General features: G+C 41.0%; 1 protein-coding gene and 1 pseudogene across 2 annotated transcripts; both read right to left on the bottom strand.

The window, feature by feature from the left end:
• Positions 1-4,984: 4,984 nt before the first annotated feature.
• Positions 4,985-9,459, bottom strand: LOC308622774 (histone-lysine N-methyltransferase SETD2-like; the record flags this gene model as incomplete). Its single annotated transcript, XM_081244404.1, has 1 exon — positions 4,985-9,459. A coding segment is annotated over one exon (4,425 nt), but the record flags the coding sequence as incomplete, so codon positions are not given.
• A 3,485-nt stretch (positions 9,460-12,944) lies between these two features.
• LOC308622474 (histone-lysine N-methyltransferase SETD2-like) lies at positions 12,945-14,560 on the bottom strand (annotated as a pseudogene). The gene has a single exon. The product of its transcript is annotated as a histone-lysine N-methyltransferase SETD2-like (transcript).
• Between the last annotated feature and the right edge of the window lie 10,192 nt (positions 14,561-24,752).

Genomic DNA, 24,752 nt, shown 5'->3' with positions numbered 1-24,752 from the left:
TTGCTGCTTCTCTCTAACATATCCATGGATGATTGAAAATAAACAATATTATTCAGCCTCCTATGATGCTCTGTTTTCAGTCTTTCCAATCTTTTTTAAAAAGCAGTCTTTATGAGATAAGTTTTTATTACCCTCCTTTTATGCTTTGAACAACTTGAGTACAGAAAAGGAGAGGAACTTTTTGACACAATAAGCCTTTCATGAAGTGGTCACTAAGTGACATTTTAAACCAAAAATCTGTTTTAGAGTAGTCACAAGACATGCAGTGTAGTAGCATAGTGTTTTAATTTTCAATTTGAAATTGGTAAAGAATTCCCTGGTGGTCCAGTGGTTAGAACTCTGTGCTTTCACTGCAGAGGGCCCCGGGTTCAGTCCCTGGTTGGGAAATTAAGATCCCACAAGCCGCACACCGTGGCTGGGGGAAAAAAAAGTCTACTTCAGTTGAAAACAGAAAATGTAGTAACTAAAATTATGCCATATAAAGTAGCATCCAGGGAGTTTCCCTGGTGACGCAGTGGTTGAAAGTCCGCCTGCCGATGCAGGGGACACGGGTTCGTGCCCCAGTCCGGGAAGATCCCACATGCCGCAGAGCGGCTGGGCTCGTGAGCCATGACCCGTGAGCCTGCGCATCCAGAGCCTGTGCTCCACAATGGGAGAGGCCAAAACAGTGAGAGGCCCACGTACCGCAAAAAAAATAAATAAATAAAAAATAAAGTAGCATCCCAAACTGTACAGTCCCTAAGAAAATTAACAAAAAAATGAAATTGGTAAGGAACAGAATTTGCCTGGTTTGTTTCAAAACCACTTTGAATAATATACGTTTTGAAAAACTATTATCCTTACTTCCCTCTTCCCCATACTTATTCATCTTAGAGTCTTTTAGTATAGTTATAATGATCCTGGTGACAATAGATTTGGTATAACGGTATAATTTGGACATGGTTCAGCCCATGCTATGAGTTAGCATCTTTTCTCTTTCTCTGGTATTTGTATAAAACAGCCATTTTCTGAAGAATCTACCTTCATTAAACTTTTTTTCCACCAAAATTCTTGGAAACAGCCTACAGCCATGGTTTTGTTTTATGGGATAGGCAGATATCACTGATGTCTTCCAAGTGTTTTAAAAGAAAAAATTATTTTGAGACAGATCTTAAAGGAAGCCTATTTAACAGTGGACTACTCTGAATACTTAGTAGTTTTCTTTGTCCACCTCTAGTAACCAAAATTAGTAGACAATGCAGAAACCAATGGAAGGGAAGACCATCTCTTTATAGGGCTAATTAATTGTGCTACTCATTTGTTCTAAGTTTGTAATTTAAATTATAAGAAGGGGACTACTTTCACAGAGACCACCTGTGGGTTAGAGGTTATCTCAAAAGTTGCGTAGTTCAGTCTGTACACTGAAAAGGAAAGATGAAAAGAAAAAAAAGTATAAATCAGCTGGAATCGATGGCATTGCAGTGTTTGGTTTATGACATATCCTTGAGAATTTTCTTATTCTAAATATCTCGGGAAGGTCGTGGGTCCTGGAGTATCAGCTTTAGACTTCTTTCCTAGTAATTTTTCTCTTTGGAGTTTCTTGATTCTTGAGCCTAGTTCTAAAACCTAGAGTCTTTGTTTTTGCTCTAGTAATGCAGTCATTGATTTGATTTATCTGATAATCTAGACATCTTTTAATGTTTCTGCTCTCATCCTCCAGTCAAGTGACTCTTAAAACATAAACATGTGGGCCTCCCTAGTGGCGCAGTGGTTGAGAGTCCACCTGCCGATGCAGGGGACACGGGTTCGTGCCCCGGTCCGGGAAGATCCCACATGCCACGGAGCGGCTGGGCCCGTGAGCCATGGCCGCTGAGCCTGCGCGTCCAGAGCCTGTGCTCCGCAACGGGAGAGGCCACAGCAGTGTGAGGCCCGTGTACCGCAAAAAAAAAAAAAACAACAACAAAAAACCCCATAAACATGTTTTTGAAAGGCAAGCCGTCTAGAAAATAGAAAATGTTCGTGTATAACTTCTTTGGGGCCAGTTAGTTCAGTGAACATAGGAATACTGTATACTTTGCATTGCTGGAAAATGAGAGTGTGTAAGTAAATGATAAAAACCAAAGGCCTTTCAACTTAATAGTATACCACTCTGGCTATATTGTCTAATATGATTGCCATTACCCACATGGCTATTGTGGCTGTTTAAATTTAAGTTAATTAAAATGAAGTTAAAATCCATTCCTTAGTTGCACTGCCACATTCCAAGTCTTGGACGGTGCAAATATAGTCATTTCATGTCCTTGTTGTATTGGAGCTTATGAATGAGAATTTGTGACGGTATTTCTGTTGGCGTGATAGTCTGTTATCTGGTGGCATTCATTTGTATTTGGATTAGTTTATTTCTCATGTTCCCAGGCCTTGGACCAGAGTCAATGGTTTGAAACAGGATATAAAATGATGTGGAGGGCCTCCCTGGTGGCGCAGTGGTTGAGAGTCCGCCCGCTGATGCAGGGGATGCGGGTTCGTGCCCCGGTCTGGGAGGATCCCATGTGCCGCGGGGCGGCTGGGCCCGTGAGCCATGGCCGCTGGGCCTGCGCGTCCGGAGCCTGTGCTTCGCAACGGGGGAGGCCACAAGAGTGAGAGGCCCGCATACCGCAAAAAGAAAAAAAAAAAAAAAAAAATGATGTGGATACTGCTACATTTTCTAAGTTGCCATTTTAACCATTTTTAGGCGTGCAGTTCAGTGGCATTAAGTACATTCATGTTGTGCAATCATCACCACCCCCCATCTCTAGAACTTTTTTGTCTTCCCAAACTAAAACTCTGTACCTATTAAAGAATAATTCTCCATCCCCTCCTCTCTTCAGCCCCTGGTAACCACCATTCTACTTTTTTTTCCCTCTAGGAATTTGACTACTCCAATTACCTTATGAGTAGAATGATAGGATATTTGTCCTTTTTGTGTCTGGCTTATTTCACTTAGCATAATATCTTCAAGGTTCATCATGTTGTAGACTATGTCAGAATTTCATTCCTTTTTAAAAATTATGGTGAAATACACATAGCATACAATTTACCACTTGAACCGTTTTTAAGTGTGTAGCTCAGTGGCTTTAAGTACATTCCCATTGTTGTGCAACCATCATCACCATGCATCTCCAGAACTTTTTTCGTCTCGTAAAAATGAAAATCTGTACCCGTTAAATACAGTTAACTAACTCCCCATTTCTCTCTCCCTACAGCCCCTGGCAACCACCATTCTGCTTTTTGTCTCCATGAACTTGACTACTCTAGGTACCTCATATAAGTAGAATCATACAGTATTTGTCCTTTTGTGACTGGCTTTTTTCACCTAACATAATGTCCTCAGGGTTCATCCATGTTGTAGAATGTGTCAGAATGTCATCCCTTTTTAAGGCTGAATAATATTGTGTGTACCACATTTTGTTTACCTATTCATCTGTTGATACACACTTGGGTAGCTTCCACGTTTTGGCTATTGTGAATACTGTTATGAGCCCAGGTGTACAAATATCTGTTGGAGTCCCTGCTTTCAGTTCTTTTGAGTATATCACCAGAAGGGGACTTGCTGGATCATATGGTAATTCTATGTTTTTTTTGAGGAACTGACATACTATTTTCTAGATTTTACAGAATTTTAAGCTCTTGTTTTTGTTTTTTTGTTTTGGCCGAGCTATGTGGCATGCGGGATCTTAGTCCCCGACCTGGCTCGAATCTGTGCCTCCCACAGTGGAAGCGCGGCGTCTTAACCAGTGGACCGCCAGAGAAGTCCCATAAGCTCTGTTGAACTTAAAAACATTTAATTCTTAGAAAGTTGCGCTTGCTCAGATTACCTCTCCTGTGTTTCCCTAGCTTGTACCCTGGTACTGAAATATTACCAGAGAGTGTTGTACTGTTATGTAGGTGAAGTTCCAGAGAGAAGCTTTATTTCTCTTTCCTGGAAGTTCACAGTACTGCTAACGGGGATAATTTTGTAGTGTTTGGCATGCAGGACCCCTTGAAAGTACCGATTTAATTTTCCTCTTTCTGGTTAGACTTCCCAAAATGAAAATATTATGAAATTTGTATTTTTTTTTCTTTTGGTAAGCAATTTTCTGTTAACGGAGTTTACATTATATTTTTTACTTTTTTTTTCAAGCCCACTGCACTCTTCAGTTTTTCTCCGTCTTAAGTGTTTACTTGTATTTTCTGTCTCAGCCATAGTTAATACCATTTATACAGATGGCCCTAAAGCAGAAGAATACACTTAGAACTAGTCTTAAAAAGGTACATGTTTTTACATAAGCACTCAGAGTTTTCTAACACTATAATGCATTTTTTATTAAACCTTAAGCCAGACAGCTCATATTTCTATACAATTAAGAAGCTTGAATCTTCAGCATTGTGTTAGTGTATGCTTAGTATGTCTGATAGTGCTCTCATTCTTCAGGTTTTCATCAGAAACTCAGGAGACCCCAGCGTGCAGTGCTGTAGTCATTTGGTCTTACTGATTCCTTTCATTGAGATCAAGATAGAGTAATGCATATGGGCACTACCATCTTCCAACATTGTCTTGAAGATAAGAGTGTTTGAGTATTTCTCCTGGAATTTGAATAGCTTATGATGTTTTTTGTTGTTTTTACAAATTATTTTCAATATATTCACGTATACATTAAAATATAATACAGATCGTCAGGGTAAGGGGTCGTGGGTGGGGATGTGCATGAGTCTGTGCGCTGACAGCACCGCCAAGGAGGAGACCCAGGCTTGAGAATGGGGTCAGGGCTGGCCAGGGTCACAGAAGGGAAGGTCTCAAGGGCCTAAACCTTTGCATGAGATGGCCTCTCCCAACAGCTCACAACCAGGGACTGCTTGTTGTAGATGGAGCTCATTTTTGTGGCTTTCAGTTGAAATCTGCAGGTTTGAATTCCCCAGGGTGATGTGTCATCAGTAGCACAGCCCTGACAGTGGGGTGGGGAGAGAGGACCCACGGGATTTCTTCTCCCCAGAGTCTCTCCTACCAGCTTGCCCGCCCTCCCACCCTGGCCCTGAAGGTCACTCTAATTCAGTGACCTGTTTGGGTCTGTAAACAGCCCCAAACTTCTGCATGTACTTCTTAGTGTACTCCTTGGTTTTGCGTTTCACATTCTCATTGCACTCCAGGTCCTCGGGGTTCTTACAGTACTTCAGCTCCTTATTCATAACGCCGTGAGTCAGCTTGCGAGCTAGGTGTTTGAAATCTTCAGTTGTGGTAATTCTTCCCACTTTGCAGTCAGCTTTCCAGTAAGGGTTCAGGCACTGGACGATGAACTGGGACATCTCTTTTCTGAATACTTGTTTGCTTTTCTTAGCCAGCTCACTGGAGGTGTGTGCTTCTGCTGTCTTAGGCTTTTTTGAGGTCTTCGTGGGATTTTCATCATACGTTGGGGTTCCCAGGCCCATCTCAGCTTCATGCTCAAGGCTGGCATCATCTCCTGGGCTTTCCCAAGTAGGAGGATCCCACTGAATCTGCCTTGGGATCACATGGTAGTAGTAAATCTTCCCTTCTGGGCCTCGGGCTGTCTTCCAGTTGGGAGGTAAGACAATGGTGTTTGGTTTGGGAGGAGGTGGGGATGGTAAATCCAGGAGATTATTTGTCACAACCATTTCAGGTGGCTGTAAGGGCTGAGGCTGCCCTGGTACAACTATTGTAGTCATGGCTGTGGCTGGCTGTACCACCACTCCTTGTGGGTGAGTTGTGAAAAGCTGTTGTCCCTGGATGTACTGAAGACTTGGCTGGGCATAACTCTGTACAATTGGTGGAGTTGTCTGTGAATAGGGTGATGTCACACCACAGACAGTTGGACAAGCCTGTCCTTGATAATCTATGGTTCCTTGAGACTGTGCAGGAGAGTACTGCTGCTGTACACTCACGGACTGTTGGTTTGAATCCCAAACCCCATAATTCTGTCCCTGGACCGGGCCTGGGGCTGGCACTGGCAAGACGGTGACTCTGGAGTCTTGGTGTACCACACCATCACTTTGGGCCACATACTGTGAACTGGAAACTTCCACAGGGGCTGCCACATGTGGCACCACTGGCACAGGTGGAGGGGCAGCAAGGGATTCTGTAGAACGTCCCAGCAAGGGCTGAGAATGATCATAAGGAGCAGGAGAACACACAGGATCCATGCTGGGTGTGGGGAGGAGCACCTTTCCAGCATTAGGATTGCTGGGATCCACATAGGCCTGCATGGGATAACCTGGTGGGTAGCCAGCAAAGGGGTGATGAGGGGCATTGTAGCCAAGAGAGTCATAGGGCAGTGGAGACGTCCTTCCCAGGTTCTGCATCTGCTGCTGTTGTTGTTGAGCCTCCCGCTGAGCTACCTCCTGCTCAAACAACTTTCGACGCTCCTCTGTAGAAAGTTTATTGCGATCTTTAATTTGTACTTTCTTTTTGGAAGTTGGTGTATCATATCTGTCACCTGGCCTTTTTGTTCCCCGCTCATAGGGAGAAGGTGGTGGTGAGAGGGAGCCCCTTCGTTGCCTTTTCTCTTTCTTTTGAGTTTGTTTGTCTGGGTCTCTCTTTCTTGACCTGTTAGGAGTCTTTGGGGCAACTGTTTGATCTCTGAAGCCAACAGCATCCCTTCCTCGTTCAGTTATTGTGCTCTCCTTTTCAGTTTGACTTTTCTTTGGAATTCGATATACCTCCTTTAGGTCTTTCCAACTGTCCAGGAGCTTGTTGGCCAAATCACTTATATCTACTGTTTTATCTGGCTGTTCCTGGCTCCTCTCACTCTCCATATCAGATACCCCCTCCTCTTCATCTTGGGATGGTGTTTGCTCAGCAATAGGTTCGTCTAGTTTTGTGCCATTGCTCTCTTTAGGCTCTATTTCAGTGTCAGCCTCTGGTTCCGATGTGGGTAGCTTAATGGCCTCCACAGCAATTTCACTATCAACTTTAGATTCAAGCAGCTGTTGTATGAGTAGCTGTTGTGACTGTAACTCTTCCTCTTCTTCTACAGGGACGTTTTCTAACTGCTCAGGGTTCTCTTTGCCATCGTTGCCTTCTAGCTTGCTGGTAGCCTCAGAGATCGCACTGTCCATGCTATTTTCACTTATAATTTTAAGTCTGCGAAACATTCGCTTCTTGGGGGTGTCTGTGTCAGCTTCTATGCTCAGCTTGGTGGAAGGATCAGGTGTGTGGAGTGGTATGTGAGCACGTGATGTATTCTCGCTAGAATACCCATCTCCTTCACTCAGCTGAGGGACAGCAGTCTTGGTTTGAGACCAACGTTGAATAATAGGAAGTACTTTGCTGTCCGCCAACATATTTTTAGTAGGAATGGGTAAATGTTCCAAAGTCTTTATAATCTCTTCCTGAAGCTTCTGGTTACTTTCCCGGCCATCACCTAGTTCTGCCATCCAGATCCACAGCAAAGACAGCCCATGATGTTCCAGAAAGGACTTCAGGCAAGACTGTGAATGTGTGTTCTGTATGAGCTTGAGACAGGTAAGTTTCTGTTCCAAAGTTTCAATTGTAACCATTAGCCAGGATAAGCTGAGCACCTGGCTTGTATCAGAGAGACCCTCACCATTCTTCATCAGAGCTTCTAGCTCTCCATCCACCGAATCCTTCTTCCGAGATCGTTCTTTCTTCATTTTCCCTCCTGCTGCTCTGATGCTGACTCTGTTCTCTCCTCCCAGGTAACCCCGGCAATTAGCCGACCCACAGAAACATTTCTGCACTTCTTTCTGATAGCCAAATGTTAGCTCTGAGCCTGAAGGAACCAGTTTGGTGGTAAAAAACCCAACTCTCAGTTGTCCATTCACAATCCATTTTTGAGCCTCACAGTTTGGTTCACAGCTGTGATTCATGAACCGGGAGCAGTTTCCTTTCTGAGTGGCATCTATTATCTCATCATTCTCCAGGGCCATGAAATAGGAGTGGGTGTTTTTGTTTCGTGCATACTCCTTTACCCGGGCTTTAAACTCTTTATGATCAAGTACCTCTCCACAATATTCCAGGACAAAAGTGTTCGAAGGAAGGTCTTTAGCAGCTCTCAAGCCCCAGCCTGCCTTTTCTGTGAGTATGACTTCCACATCTGCATGCTGTTTTCTTTGAAACCGTCTATTGGAACAATAATCCCCATTTGGACACCGAGGAGAACATTCAATCATGAGGAGACGATTAAGACAATCTTCCCCACATGCTATTTCACCTTGAGCTCTTTCATCTTTAGAAAGAGGTGTACACTGACATTGCATTCGCTTAAAATCCCGATGGGATTTATTCTTCTTTCTTTCTGTTGAATAAACATTTTCTTCAATCAGATCAAAGTAACAAGGCATCTTCCCTTGTTTGGCACGTTCCTTCCACCGCTGTGGGTCCCTGAAGTCCTCCATGACACACGAAGGCCCAACCACTGCTGAGCCTAGAGGCACTGCTGTCTCTCCCTGCTCTACCTCCACTCTAACTTTCTTTCTGTCCTGAAGCTCGCCATCACGTTCAGAATCACTCTCCAATTCCTTTCTCCTGTTTTTAAGAGGCCCTCTATCTTCCATATCATTTTTTTCTAAGTTTTTCGAAAGATCTTTCTTCTCATTCACAGCCAAAGAGTCCTTAATGGAATTGCTGCTTATTTCAGGTGCTTGCACTGACACCTTGTCCTTCTGAAGGGACAGAAAAAATTTACTGGACTGACTTGAAATGTGAGATCCTCCACGTTGATCCCAATTCTCCTCCTCTTCACGGTCATCTGTTAAGGAATCTGGTACCTGCCCTTGAATTCGATCATACACAACCCCAGTTTCGGGCGGTCTGCCTGCTGATCTTGGATCCCAGTAGCCATTGCCTTGCCAGTAATTAGGTGTCCCACTGTACTGTTTGGCACTTTGCTGATACTTGTGTCCACCACAGGCTCCATAGCTGCTGTCAGGTTGCTGATATGTGGTAGTAGGCTTTTCTTGTTGAGAGAAGTCCCACCCTAGACTTCTGAGCTCTTCTGATGAAGGGAAACCATCCACTCGGGAGATCTCACAAGAAGAAAAATTTGACTCTGTTTTTCCCAGTCTACCCTCTGGCCTGATAGGGAAACTGGTCTGTTGCCGAGACTTACTTGAAACATCTTCACAATCATCAGAAGAATAAACTGGTAGCTCTTCTTGCTGCCTAGAAGTTATTTTGGCTTTCACTGCTTCCTCAGAATTTGGATGACCTAGAGGGTCAGATTTTATGTCTGTATGACTTGTACTATCAAGCCCATCACTCTGAGGATGAGCAATTTCAGACAGGTGATTATCTGTCTGTTTTTGGTTGAGCTGCGTAAAAGAAATTTCTGAATTCTTCTCTGTTGCTTTATGAAAGAAGAACTTCTCAGTTTGAGGACAGGCTGAAAAAGAATTCAGAATAATGGTAGTAAAGATGATCCAAAATCTTGGAAATAGAATAGACAAAATGCAAGAAACAGTTAACAAGGACCTAGAAGAACTAAAGGTGAATCAAGCAACGATTAGAAACAGAATAAATGAAATTAAAAATACTCTAGATGGGATCAATAGCCGAATAACTGAGGCAGAAGAACGGGTAAGTGAGGTGGAAGATAAAATAGTGGAAATAACTACTGCAGAGCAGAAGAAAGAAAAAAGAATGAAAAGAACTGAGGACAGTCTGAGAGACCTCTGGGACAACATTAAACACACCAACATTGGAATTACAGGAGTTCCAGAAGAAGAAGAGAAAAAGAAAGGACTGAGAAAATATTTGAAGAGATTATAGTTGAAAACGTCCCTAATATGGGAAAGGAAATAGTCAGTCAAGTCCAGGAGGCACAGAGAGTCCCATACAGGAGAAATCCAAGGAGAAATAGGCCAAGACACATATTAATCCAACTGTCAAAAATTGAATACAAAGAAAACATATTAAAAGCAGCAAGGGAAAAACAACAAATAACACACAAGGGAATCCCCATCAGGTTAACAGCTGACCTTTCAGCAGAAACTCTGCAAGCCAGAAGGGAGTGGCAGGACATATTTAAAGTGATGAAGGAGAAAAACCTGCAACCAAGATTACTCTACCCAGCAAGGATCTCATTCAGATTTGATGGAGAAATTAAAACGTTTACAGACAAGCAAAAGCTGAGAGAGTTCAGCACCACCAAACCAGCTTTACAACAAATGCTAAAGGAACTTCTCCAGGCAAGAAACACAACAGAAGGAAAAGACCTACAATAACGAACCCAAAACAATTAAGAAAATGGGAATAGGAAGATACATACCGGTAATTACCTTAAATGTAAATGGACTAAATGCTCCCACCAAAAGACACAGATTGGCTGAATGGATACAAAAACAAGACCCATATATATGCTGTGTACAAGAGAGCCACTTCAGACCTAGAGACACATACAGACTGAAAGTAAGGGGATGGAAAAAGATATTCCATGCAAATGGAAACCAAAAGAAAGCTGGAGTAGCAATTCTCATATCAGACAAAATAATCTTTAAAATAAAGACTACTAGAAGAGACAAAGAAGGACACTACATAATGATCCAGGGATCGATCCAAGAAGAAGATATAACAATTGCAAATATGTATGCACCCAACATAGGAGCACCTCAATACATAAGGCAGATACTAACAGCCATAAAAGGGGAAATTGGCAGTAACACATTCATAGTAGGGGACTTTAACACCCCACTTTCACCAGTGGACAGATCATCCAAAATGAAAATAAATAAGGAAACACAAGCTTTAAATGATACATTAAACAAGATGGACTTAATTGATATTTATAGGACATTCCATCCAAAAACAACAGAATACACATTTTTCTCAAGTGCTCATGGTACATTCTCCAGGATAGATCATATCTGGGGTCACAAATCAAGCCTTGGTAAATTTAAGAAAATTGAAATTGTATCAAGTATCTTTTCCGACCACAATGCTATGAGACTAGATATCAATTACAGGAAGAGATCTGTAAAAAATACAAACACATGGAGGCTAAACAATACACTACTTAATAACGAAGTGATCACTGAAGAAATCAAAGAGGAAATCAAAAAATACCTAGAAACAAATGACAATGGAGACACGACGACCCAAAACCTATGGGACGCAGCAAAAGCAGTTCTAAGAGGGAAGTTTATAGCAATACAATCCCACCTTAAGAAACAGGAAACATCTCGAATAAACAACCTAACCTTGCACCTAAAGCAATTAGAGAAAGAAGAACAAAAACACCCCAAAGTTAGCAGAAGGAAAGAAATCATAAAAGTCAGATCAGAAATAAATGAAAAAGAAATGAAGGAAACGATAGCAAAAATCAATAAAACTAAAAGCTGGTTCTTTGGGAAGATAAACAAAATTGATAAACCATTAGCCAGACTCATCAAGAAAAAAAGGGAGAAGACTCAAATCAATAGAATTAGAAATGAAAAAGGAGAAGTAACAACTGACACTGCAGAAATACAAAAGATCATGAGAGAATTTCTACAAGCAACTCTATGCCAATAAAATGGACAACCTGGAAGAAATGGACAAATTCTTAGAAATGCACAAACTGCCAAGACTGAATCAGGAAGAAATAGAAAATATGAACAGACCAATCACAAGCACTGAAATTGAAACTGTGATAAAAAAATCTTCCAACAATGAAAACCCAGGACCAGATGGCTTCACAGGCAAATTCTATCAAACATTCAGAGAAGAGCTAACACCTATCCTTCTCAAACTCTTCCAAAATATAGCAGAGGGAGGAACACTCCCAAACTCATTCTACGAGGCCACCATCACCTTGATAGCAAAACCAGACAAGGATGTCACAAAGAAAGAAAACTACAGGCCAATATCACTGATGAACATCGATGCAAAAATCCTCAACAAAATACTAGCAAAGAGAATCCAACAGCACATTAAAAGGATCATACACCATGATCAAGTGGGGTTTATTCCAGGAATGCAAGGATTCTTCAATAGACGCAAATCAATCAATGTGATATTAACCTCATATTAACAAATTGAAGGAGAAAAACCATATGATCATCTCAATAGATGCAGAGAAAGCTTTCGACAAAATTCAACACCCATTTATGATAAAAACCCTGCAGAAAGTAGGCATAGAGGGAACTTTCCTCAAGAAAATAAAGGCCATATATGACAGACCCACAGCCAACATCGTCCTCAATGGTGAAAAACTGAAAGCATTTCCACTAAGATCAGGAACAAGACAAGGTTGCCCACTCTCACCACTCTTATTCAACATAGTTTTGGAAGTTTTAGCCACAGCAATCAGAGAAGAAAAGGAAATAAAAGGAATCCAAATCGGAAAAGAAGAAGTAAAGCTGTCACTGTTTGCAGATGACATGATACTATACATAGAGAATCCTAAAGATGCTACCAGAAAACTACTAGAGCTAATCAATGAATTTGGTAAAGTAGCAGGATACAAAATTCATGCACAGACATCTCTGGCATTCCTATATACTAATGATGAAAAATCTGAAAGTGAAATCAAGAAAACACTCCCACTTACCATTGCAACAAAAAGAATAAAATATCTAGGAATAAACCTACCTAAGGAGACAAAAGACCTGTATGCAGAAAATTATAAGACACTGATGAAAGAAATTAAAGATGATACAAATAGATGGAGAGATGTACCATGTTCTTGGATTGGAAGAATCAACATTGTGAAAATGACTCTACTACCCAAAGCAATCTACAGATTCAATGCAATCCCTATCAAACTACCACTGGCATTTTTCACAGAACAGGAACAAAAAATTTCACAACTTGTATGGAAACACAAAAGACCCCGAATAGCCAAAGCAATCTTGAGAACAAAAAATGGAGCTGGAGGAATCAGGCGCCCTGACTTCAGACTATACTACAAAGCTACAGTAATCAAGACAGTCTGGTAGTGGCACAAAAACAGAAAGATAGATCAATGGAACAGGAAAGAAAGCCCAGAGATAAACCCACGCACATATGGTCACCTTATCTTTGATAAAGGATGCAGGAATGTACAGTGGAGAAAGGACAGCCTCTTCAATAAGTGGTGCTGGGAAAACTGGTCAGGGACATGTAAAAGTATGAGCTTAGATCACTCCCTATCACCATACACAAAAATAAGCTCAAAATGGATTAAAGACCTAAATGTAAGGCCAGAAACTATCAAACTCTTAGAGGAAAACATAGGGAGAACACTCTGACATAAATCACAGCAAGATCCTTTTTGACCCACCTCCTAGGGAAATGGAAATAAAGACAAAAATAAACACATGAGACCTAATGAAACTTCAAAGCTTTTGCACAGCAAAGGAAACCATAAACAAGACGAAAAGACAACCCGCAGAATGGGAGAAAATATTTGCAAATGAAGCAACTGACAAAGGATTAATCTCCAAAATTTATAAGCAGCTCATGCAGCTCAATAACAAAAAAACAACCCAATCCAAAAATGGGCAGAAGGCCTAAAGAGACATTTCTCCACAGAAGATATACAGACTTCCAACAAACACATGAAAGAATGCTCAACATCTTTAATCATTAGAGAAATGCAAATCAAGACTACAATGAGATATCATCTCACACCAGTCAGAATGGCCATCATCAGAAAGTCCAGAAACAATAAATTCTGGAGAGGGTGTGGGAAAAAGGGAACACTCTTGCACTGCTGGTGGGAATGTGAATTGATACAGCAACTATGGAGAACAGTATGGAGGTTCCTTAAAAAACTACAAATAGAACTACCATATGACCCAGCAATCCCAGCAATCCCACTACTGGGCATATACCCTGGGAAAACCATAATTCAAAAAGAGTCATGTACCAAAATGTTCATAGCAGCCCTATTTACAATAGCCCGGAGAAGGAAACAACCTAAATGTCCATCATCGGATGAATGGATAAAGAAGATGTGGCACATATATACAATGGAATATTACTCAGCCATAAAAAGAAATGAAATTGAGCTATTTGTAATGAGGTGGATAGACCTAGAGTCTGTCATGCAGAGTGAAGTAAGTCAGAAAGAGAGAAATACCGTATGCTAACACAAATATATGGAATTTAAGAAGAAAAAAAATGTCATGGAGACCCAATCTTCTGTCTTTCAGGAACTTTACTAATCATTCTTAATTCACTACCTTTTGAACAAGGAGTCTGTAAACTGAAAGAATGAGACTGTTTGATTTCCTCATTCCATTCTGTACAACAGAAAGAATTTTTAAATTGATCAGACTTAGGTGCAGATTTTGAAGGGGCAGATTTATAACGGGAAGCAGTGTTACCATGCTTGGAATATGATGACCCCCGTCGGAATCCCAGTTGATTCGTGGGAGGAGAACATCTTTTCATTGCTCCATTTTCTGAAGTCCTTTTGGATTCTCTTTCTAATTTTGAAGAACACTTTCCTCTCTTCCCCATCTAGAGAGTCTCTAAGTAAGAATGAGATGATGTGCGCCTTGAATATGTCTTCTTATACTCATCTAGTGAATCAGAACTTTCTCTTGCCCTGTTATCTGTATATGGCTGGGAATAGCGTGCCCTCTCTCTATAAGGGGAGCACCTATGGTGACGACCATCAGAGTCATAATAATGGGATTATGACAGATGAGGGTGAACTAGTTCTGTCAGGTCTAGAGCGAGACGTGCTTCCCTGCGTCGGCACCTGCTTCATCGGGAGCGGCTGGAGACGGCGACGCGAGCCCCCTCCCCGCGGCAGGGCGACGGGAGGGAGGGGAGGGGAGGAGGCCGCCGGTGCGGCGGCGGCGGCGGCGGCGGCGGCGGCTTGGGCCGCGTCGGGGAAGGGGCGGCCCGCGTCGCTTGCTTGTTCCCTCGCTTGCTCGCTCGCTCGCTCGCTCCCTCCCTCCCTTCCTCCCTTCCTCCGGCGCCCGCCCGCCGCTCTCTCCCCCGCACACTCAGCAGCTTATGGTTTAATTTTTAGCCAGGAATCTCTTTCCTCCCATAAGGGAAATAATATCTCCCTTTTAATTATCTATTCAGTTATTATGGGGATGGCTGTGAAAATGTAAATTGGCTGAACTTATCTCTATAAATGAGCTTTTTTGCTTCTAGAAAACTTGTTTATGCATACATGGGTAGTCTGGTTCTGGGAGCTTGCTTGGGGCTTTATGATTATTTTTCACTTACACTCTGCTTTTGGAGTTGGGAGTTGTTTACTCATCACTGCTGTGGTGAAGGTATTAGCTAAGTTTCACTTCACCATAGTTTCTGTATTTCAGACCATCTTGCAAGACAAATTATTTTGAAAGATAACAGTTTTAGGTAGTGATGGTTTTCTTTTGAGATCTAGAGCTTATATATTTCCTAATATCTATTCATATCATTTTCTCTCCTCGCTGTTCAAGAAAACCATCAGAAAGTAACTTGTGACAGACCTAGCAATTTATCTTAAATTTGTAAAATTTTCATAAAGGATTAGATACAAAAACGTAAGGTAGTTGACTGACAAAAAATTCCTTTCTCTTTTTCAGGTTAATAAGACTAGTTTGTTCTTTACCCGTCTCATGAAAATGACTTTTTCTTGATTTGGGAAATTCTGATTTTCTAGCTCTATACCATATTGGTACAAGGCATGTGTCTATAATGTTGCAGTGTCTGATTGACTGTTTTGTAGGGGTTCTTTTTACTGTGCTCTTGCCTGGTCTGCTCCTCCTTCCAGTATACTATAAATCTTTATTTAATAGATGTATTATTCACTAACTGAAATGTTTTTAAAAAGTACAGCAGTCGTACACATTTATTCTTACTTATCAAATTTCATTGAAATATTTGTATTTCCAGAACATAATTTTCTATTTGCCAGAGCTCTCCTGTTTTCAGTGAAGTATTTTTAAGTAATGCTGCTTAATTTGAGGAGTTTTTGTATAGGATTAACTAGCAGCTCTAATCTGCTTCTGATTCTTGGCAGCTGATGAATCCTTAGCCCCCCCCCCCGCCCCATTTGGGTGTGTACTTGCAATGTTAAGGGTCTGCTCAGTGATTTCCATTGATTAGGCAGTTTTAGAACTGTTAGTGTAGAAGTGAGTCTTGGAGCAGTCGTGACTGTTACAGGAAAAAAAGGCAAGTACTTTTAGGGTCTGCTGTGAAGTATAATGAAAGACTTAGAGCATGTTAGTGAAAGGATTGCTGGGCCATAGCCTGCTTCATATTCATCACATAGTCATGGAAATATCTTTTGAAAAGACTGATAGTAAAGGCCTGTTCTGCTACTGCTTTGTGGAATGGAAGATCGGAATTAGTTGCCTAAATGGAAAATGTTCTCTTGTTGCAGCCTCTTTGAAATGTGCTGCTAGTGGGAGCTGCAGCTTCCTCCTGCTGACTCTGAGCCCCAGGCTTCGGTTGAGATGGTCCTTTCAGAAATGTGGAGCTTAGTCCAAGCCTGGATTTCAGTGGGTAGCACCTGGCATCTGTGGCTAGAAAGTCCTATGAAGTGTAAGTGCTTTACTCTCTCCTTGTAAAGAATCCCTTTTCCTTTCTTCTTTCTGCAGCTTAGCGGAGGGGAAGAACAGTGAGCAATGTAGTGTAGTGTCTGAGGTATCAGGATTTGGTTGCATTTTCTTAATGATTCAGTGATCAAAACAGGATTACTTGTTTCTTGGATGCCAACAATTCTTAAACCCTCCTGGAATTCAAAATAAAGGGACAGATTATGACCCCTTAATGTATAGTACTGGCAGTATCATCCTGGGTAATTTTTCACTGACAGTTTACTTAGACTGTGATATTCAAGTTTCCCAGGTTTCTCTAGAGGTCAGTTTTGTATTTCGTTCTTGTTCCAAAAGACACATATTTGAAAGGAGAGGCACAGTTGACCAGTGGGTGAGGCCGCATCAAGATCAATAAGGACGCTTGAAATGAGAAGACAGTTCTTTTGTCACTTCGGTTCTACTGGACACATTTACACAAGGAGCAGTATGGGAAGTTTCCTGAGACCAATTCCTCATAGAATTGTCCTAGGAAATACATATAGCTGCCATCTATATTTTAGTTTAGTTAAAAAACAGAAAACTATGATAACATAATGAGCGTTAGAAGATGCCAAGTTTATATTTGGTTTAGTTGCCTGGGGTTAACTGCTATTCTCCTTTTTTTTTTCCTATTTCAGAAATACTGGTAATATTTTAAAGTAGGGTCATTCCAGAAAAGACTCCCATTTTGGGGAGACTTTAAGTTTCCCTTCACTGAAATTTTTCTGAGATTCTTAAATCTTCCGATTTGGGCTAGGAAAATATGGAGATTCTTCTCATTGCTAAAGCAAAATGTATGTTTAAAACAAAACAGAACCAGGGCTCCAGCTGGGTAAGGCACGCAAAGTTCTACAAATGAGGACTCTGAATGAAAAAGGTCCTTTCAGGGCCTTTGTTTTCTTTATCTGTAAACTGGTTTGCTTGTTTTTTCTTGCCCTTTCTCTCTCTAAACATTGTGGATTCTGTTATTATAGCTTACTCCCAATCCAGTAAGTATCTCCGCTACCTAGTAAAAGAATGGGCTTCATGTTTGGGAAAACAAAGAGGTGTTACAGATTTATGAGATGATAGTATCTTGTCATTTTGCTTCATATTTAATAATTTAATATATATTTGTTTAAATGGCTCTATGGCCAGGAGATTTTCAGAGAGGCAGAAATAATTAAGGTTGTTCTTTACTTTTTTTTTTTTTTTTTTTGCGGTAGGCGGGCCTCTCACTGTTGTGGCCTCTCCGGTTGCGGAGCACAGGCTCCGGACGCGCAGGCTCAGCAGCCATGGCTCACGGGCCCAGCCGCTTCACAGCAGCATGTGGGATCCTCCCGGACCGGGGCACGAACCCGTGTCCCCTGCATCGGCAGGCGGACTCTCAACCACTGCGCCACCAGCGAAGCCCCTGTTCTTTACTTTTGAAGAGCTTACAGTCTATTAAAAAAGATGAACAAAGGCCCAAATAATTACAATATAAAGTTCTACAATTGAGCTGTTACAGTCAAGGGTACCTTGGTAGTAAGGAAAAAGGATTACTCCTCCAATATTTTCTCTTTATTTCTGGCTTTCAGGAGTTTGAATATGATGTGTTTAGCATTTGTTTGTTTGTTTGGGGGTGTAGGGGACAGTAACATTCTCTGTTGCCCTTGTCTACTGTAGTCTTTAGCAGTTCCAGTGTCCAGTGTTCTCACTGGTGGGGCTTTCTCAGTGACTCTGTCCTCCCCTGTGGCATTGATGCTCTGCCTTGCATCTGGCAGATCTTGTGCAGGATAAATTTGTTTTGCCCTTCCTTCAGTGGTAGGAGACCTCTGTGGTGTTATTGTTATAGTATTATGGGCTCAAGACGGTTTTATGCCCTGTCCTGTAGGGGTAGAGGTGTTTTTCTTTTACCCTTACTGCAACAGCAATGGGCCTTACTTAACCTATAAGCCTTGAGGGTAACATCATTTGCTGCCCTTCCCATACCAGTTAAGGCTTTTGTTCAGTAGGGGAGAAGGGCCTAGTCAGAGCTTTTTGTGTCCTTTCTGCTCTTGTGGCTACTCCTGTCCTCCAAGACTGTACCACCAAAGAGGTTTTCTCTGGTCTCCTGCCCTACCCCCATTCTTTCTCCGGAGTATTTGGTGGAGGTGTGTGGATAAGAGCCTGTAGGTGGTGGTGAATTCCCCTTGTGTCCAAGAGTCCCATGGGTTTTATATGTACATACTAGCCCACACATATACAATTTTTTTATCAATTTGTTAATAATTTTAATTGAATTTTTATTACCTGGTCGTCTGGTGCCCCATATCTCTTTTCTTTGTTCTGCCACAGATGAGCCAACACTTGGTGAGGTCTCTTTAAATTTCAGTCTACTTGGTTGTCCTGGGACCTCAGCTTTCTGCTGCATTTAAGAAAAGTTACTTTGTAGTTTATTTGCTTTTATTTATTAACTCCAAAACAATGTTCTTTTCCACTTTCTGCATCTTAGGAGAATGTGAAATTCCTCTCAGGTATATAGATTCATTTATTTTAAACCCTACAAGATATTGTTGCTTTATATAGTCAGTGTTCACAGAGATTTACTTACGTACTTAGCCTTTCCATTACTCTTCATTCCTTCCTGATTTCCATGTTTCTATCCAGAATTATTTTCATTCTGCTTGAAGAACACCCTTTAGTATTTTCTTCTTTGTTCTATTGGTAATGAACTGTCTCCTTTTATTTTTTTTCTTTTGGTCCCGATGTGTCTTAATTTTGTTGCATTTTGGAAGGATTTTTTGCTGGGTATAAGTAACCAATTGACAATTATTTTCTTCCAGTACTTTGAAGATATTTGGTTCCCATTTTGTATTTTGGCAAGTCAGCTATCAGTCTAATTGTTCCTTTAAAGGTAATACATGTTTTTTCCTCTTGCCTTTAAGATTTTCCGTTTTGTCTTTAGCAGTTTTTTAGCAGTGTTATTTGATGTGCTTAGGTCTGGTTTTTCTATCCTTAAGGTTTACAGAGTTTCTTAAACTGTGGCTTGGTGTCTTATCAGTTTGGAAATTCCTCAGCCATTATGTTTAAATAGCGTCCCATTTTTTTCTTTTCCTTCTGAGATTTCGGTCATGTTTGTTAGACTTTTTCCACTATGTCCCATATGTCACTTGCATTCTTCCTATTCCTTTTTTTTTTTTTTTTTGCTGTACGCGGGCCTCTCACTGTTGTGGCCTCTCCCGTTGCGGAGCACAGGCTCCGGACGCGCAGGCTCAGCGGCCATGGCTCACGGGTCCAGCCGCTCCGTGGCATGTGGGATCTTCCTGGACCGGGGCACGGACCCGTGTACCCTGCATCAGCAGGCAAACTCTCAACCACTGAGCCACCAGGGAAGCCCATTCTTCCTATTCTTTACCTTTATTCTTTTTTGAGTTTGTGCTTCAGGTCTTATTTTCTATTGACCTATTCTCTAGCATAGTAATCTTTTCTTCAGTTGTCTGATTGGCTATTCAACCCTTCCATTTGGGTCTTAATTTCAGTTACTGTATTTTTCAGTTCTAGAATTTCCCTTTGATTCTTCTTTTTTTTTTAGATTCCATTTCTTAATGCAAATTCCAATTTGTCTTCTAATTTCTTGAATACGTTAATCAGCTCTTTAATTTTTCCCAATTGTTTATTGTGAAAAATTCATAACTTGAAAGAATTGTGTAGTGAACACTGATTTATGATAAGCCCTTCTCAAATTGCCTGTTCCCATTTGCTTTCTCTCTTTTTTCTTTCTTTCTCTCCCCTTTGGAACCTTTTGGAAGTAAATTGCAGATTTTATAATGCTGTACCCCTAAACATTTTGATGTATAGCTCCTAAGAACAAAGACATTCTACTAAACTAAAACCATTGTCACATTAAAGAAATTTAACATTGATATACAATAATATTATCTAATACACAGTCCATATTCTAATTTCCTAGTTGTTGCAGTTACAGATTTCTAGCTTTTTTTTTTTTTTTTTTTTTTTTGGTACGCGGGCCTCTCACTGTTGTGTCCTCTCCCGTTGCGGAGCACAGTCTCTGGACGTGAAGGCCCAGCAGCCATGGCTTACGGGCCTAGCCACTCTGCGGCATGTGGGATCTTCCTGGACCGGGGCACAAACCCGTGTCCCCTGCATTGGCAGGCGGACTCTGAACCACTGCGCCACCAGGGAAGCCTAGATTTCTAGCTTTCTAAAAATTTTACTTTCCCTAATCCAGGATCGAATCAAGGATAATGCATTGCTTTTAGGTGTTATGTCACTTTAGTTTCCTGGGGTATTTTTTTTTTTTCCTTTTAGGATAGTGACATTAAAAAACAAATCCAGGCCCATTTTGTCTTTGTTTTTAATATGACCCACTCGCTATTTTGCTTTGTCTGGTTGTTTCCTCATGATTGAATTCAACTTAAACAGTTTTTGGAAGAATACTACATGAACGAAAAATTGTTGTTTTCAGTGAATCACATCAAGAATCACTTAAAATGTGTTTGTCCCATTATTGGTGATGTTAAGTTTTATCATTTTGGTTGAGACATCACAGTTATTTTAGTCCTCATCTGATAATTCCGTTATCTAGATAGGTTATTTTCTATTGTCTGTTTCCACCCCCAACCCTCCCTTTTTTGCTTTCGTTTGATAAATACTGGATATGTTGTTTATGAAAAGTTGAAGAGATAATAAATGATGTTTTTCCCCTGAGGTAATTTCTTTTGCTTCTGGCAGGTCTTTATGATAGGCCCAGATCCCTTTAGTTTGTGAAGGGATTGAGCAGATTCTAAACTGTGTGTTTCTTTTTTGTAAAATATACATGACATCAAATTTACCATTCTAACTATTTTAAAGTGTACAACTCAGTGAGAGTAAGTATATTCATGTTGTTTTATGACCACCAACACAAGCAATCGCCAGAATATTTTTATCTTCTACAAGTAAAACTTTGTACCCATTAAATGATAACGCTGCCCATTCTCCCTCTCATCAACTCTTGGCAACCAAAATTCTACCTTTGTCTCTATGAATTTGACTACTGCAGGTACCTCATGTAAGTGGAATCATACAGTATTTGTCCTTTTGTGTCAAGCTTATTTTACTAAGCATAATGTCCTCAAAATTCATCCATGTTATGGCATGTAATGGTACTTCCTTCCTTTTTAAGGCTGAATAATAGTCCACTGTATGTATATGCCACATATTTTGTTTATCCATTCTTCTGTCAATGAACATTTGAGTTGTTTTCAACTTTTGGTTATTGTGAAATACGCTGCTATGAACATTGGTGTATAAATATCTGTTTGAGTCCCTGCTTTTGATTGTTTTGGCTATATACCCAAAAGTGGTAATTTTATTTTTAATTTTTTTGAGGAACTGCCATACTATTTTCCATATTGGCTGCACTAGTTTACATTCCCACTAGCAATGTGCATTGTTACAATTTCTCTACATCCTCATCAACACTTGGTTTTTTTGTTGTTGTTGTTTTATTTTTTGTTTTGTTTGTTTTGGCCACGTTGCAGCCTGTGGGATCTTAGTTCCCTGACCAGGAATCGAACCCATGCCCCCTGCAGTGGAAGTGCAGAGTCTCAACTGCTGGACTGCCAGGGAAGTCCCTGCCTATTATTTTTAATTATTTTATTTTATTTATTTTATTTTATGCTGCATTGGGTCTTCATTGCTACACACAGGCTTTCTCTAGCTGCAGTGAGTGGGGGCTACTCTTCATTGTGGTGCGCGGGCTTCTCATTGCGGTGGCATCTCTTGTTGTGGAGCACGGGTTCTAGGTGCGAGGGCTTCAGTAGTTGTGACGCGCAGGCTCAGTAGTCGTGGCTTGTGGGCTCTAGAGCGCAGGTTGAGTAGTTGTGGTGCACAGGCTTAGTTGTTCCGTGGCATGTGGGATCTTCCCAGAACAGGGCTCGGACCCATGGCCCCGGTGTCAGCAGGTGGATTCTTAACCACTACACCACCAGGGAAGTCCCTCTGCCTATTTTTAAATTGGGTTGTTTGGTTTCGTTGTTGTTGTTGTGTTGTAGGAGTTCTTTATATATTCTGAATATTAACCCCTTATCAGATATGTCATTTGCAAATATTTTCTCACATTCTGTGGGTTGCCTTCTCATACTGATTATATCTTTTAATGATGAATAGAAGTTTAAAATGTTGATGTAGTCCAATTTATGTGTTTTTACTTTTGTTGCTTGTGTGTTTTTGGTTTTTTTTTTGGCCTTGCTCCATGGCATGCAGGATCTTAGTTCCCTGACTAGGGATCGAACCCCGTGCCCTATGCATTGGAAGCACAGAGTCCTAACTACTGGACCGCCAGGGAATTCCCTGTTGCTTGTGCTTTTGATCCAAGAAATCATTGCCAAATTTAATGCACATATAGCTTTCCCCCCATGAGTTTTATAGTTTTAGGTCTTACATTTAAGTTTTGATCCATTTTGAGTTAATTTTTGTATATGATGTCCTGTTCCTGTTGAAAATCATTTGACCATATCTGCACGGATTCATTTCTGGGCTCTCTATTCTGTTCCAGTGGTCTTGTGTCTGTCTTTATGCCAGTGCTAAACTTTTTTTTTTTTTTTGGTGGCAAAACCACAAAATATGAAATTCAACCTCCCAACAGTTTGCAAGTATACAGTGCAATATTTTGCAAGCATACAGTGCAATATTGTTGACCACATGCATGTTGTGTAGCGGATCCCCCTGAACCCCCTGCAGCCTACATGACTGAAACTCTGCATCCACTGAACAACTCTCCACCTCCTCCTCCTCCTAGCCCCTGAGTTTGACTACTTTAGATAGCTCATGTAAATGGAATCATGCAGCATTTGCCGTTTTATGACTGAGGTATTTTACTTGGCACAATACCCTCAAGGTTCATCTATGCCTTTGCAGCACATGACAGGATTTTTAAGGCTAAGTGATAATCCATTAAGACTGAATGGATACTCCATTCCATGTATATATCACATTTTCTTTATCCATTCATCCATTGATAGACATTTAGTTTGCTTCCACCTCTTAGCTTTTGTGAATAATGCTGCAATGAACGTGGGTGTGCAAAGATCTTTTTGAGATGTTATTTTCAATTCTTTTGGGTATATATCCAGAAGTGGAGTTGCTGGATCACATGGTAGTTACATTTTTAATTTTTTGATGAACCTCCATACTGTTTTCCATAGAGTCTGCACTATTTTATATTACCATCAACAGTGCACGAGTTCGAATATCTCCATATCCTCACCAGCACTTATTTTCTGTTTTTTTTTTTTTTTTTTTTTTTTTTTTGGCGGTACGCGGGCCTCTAACTGCTGTGGCCTCTCCCGTTGCGGAGCACAGGCTCCGGACGCGCAGGCTCAGCGGCCATGGCTCATGGGCCCATGGCCCTTGGGAGGCCTGCGTACTGTAAATAAATAAATAAATAAATAATGCTGGAATGAACACGGGTGCATATATCTTTTTTTGTACTCAGAAGTGCAATTGGTGGATCATATGGTAGCTCTATTTTTGATTTTTTTGAGGAATCTCCATACTGTTTTCTGTAGTGGTTGCACCAATTTACATTCCCACCAACAGTACACAAGTGTTTCTTTTTCTCCACATCCTTGCCTTGTTATTTGTTGTCCTTTTGATAATAGCAGTTCTGACAGGTGTAAGGTGATGTCTCGTGTTGATTTGCACTAACTAATAATTCCCTAATTAGTGATGCTGAGTGTCTTTTCACATGCCTGTTGGCCATCTGTAAGTCTTCTTTGGAAAAATGTCCACTCACATCCTGTGCCGATTTTTTAATCAGGTGGTGTATTTTTTTGATGTGGAGTTGTATGAGTTCTTTGTATATTTTGGATATTAACCCCTTACTGGGTATATTGTTTGCAAATATCTTCTCCCATTCAGTAGGTGGCCTTTTCGTTTTGTCGATAGTTTTCTTCACTGTGCAAAAGTTTTTAGTTTGATGCATTCTGTTTATTTATTTTTGCTTTTGTTTCGCTTGCCTGATTAGACATATCCAAAAAAAATTAATTAAGTTCATGTCCATAATTTTTAAGGATAAACAATAGCAACAAGCAACAAAAAGAAAAAATAGATAAGTTGTACATTATCAAAATTTAAAACTTTTGTGCTTCAAAGGACATCATCAAGAAAGTGAGGGGCTTCCCTGGTGGCGCAGTGGTTGGGAGTCTGCCTGCCAATGCAGGGGATGCGGGTTCGGGCCCTGGTCTGGGAGGATCCCGCATGCCGCGGAGCAACTAAGCCCGTGCGCCGCAGCTACTGAGCCTGCGCGTCTGGAGCCTGTGCTCCGCAACGGGAGAGGCCGCGACGGTGAG

This window comes from Mesoplodon bidens (genome assembly GCF_964165515.1).
Source record: "Mesoplodon bidens genome assembly, chromosome: 9".
NCBI lineage: Eukaryota > Metazoa > Chordata > Mammalia > Artiodactyla > Ziphiidae > Mesoplodon > Mesoplodon bidens.
This window is presented reverse-complemented; position numbering and strand designations above follow the sequence as displayed.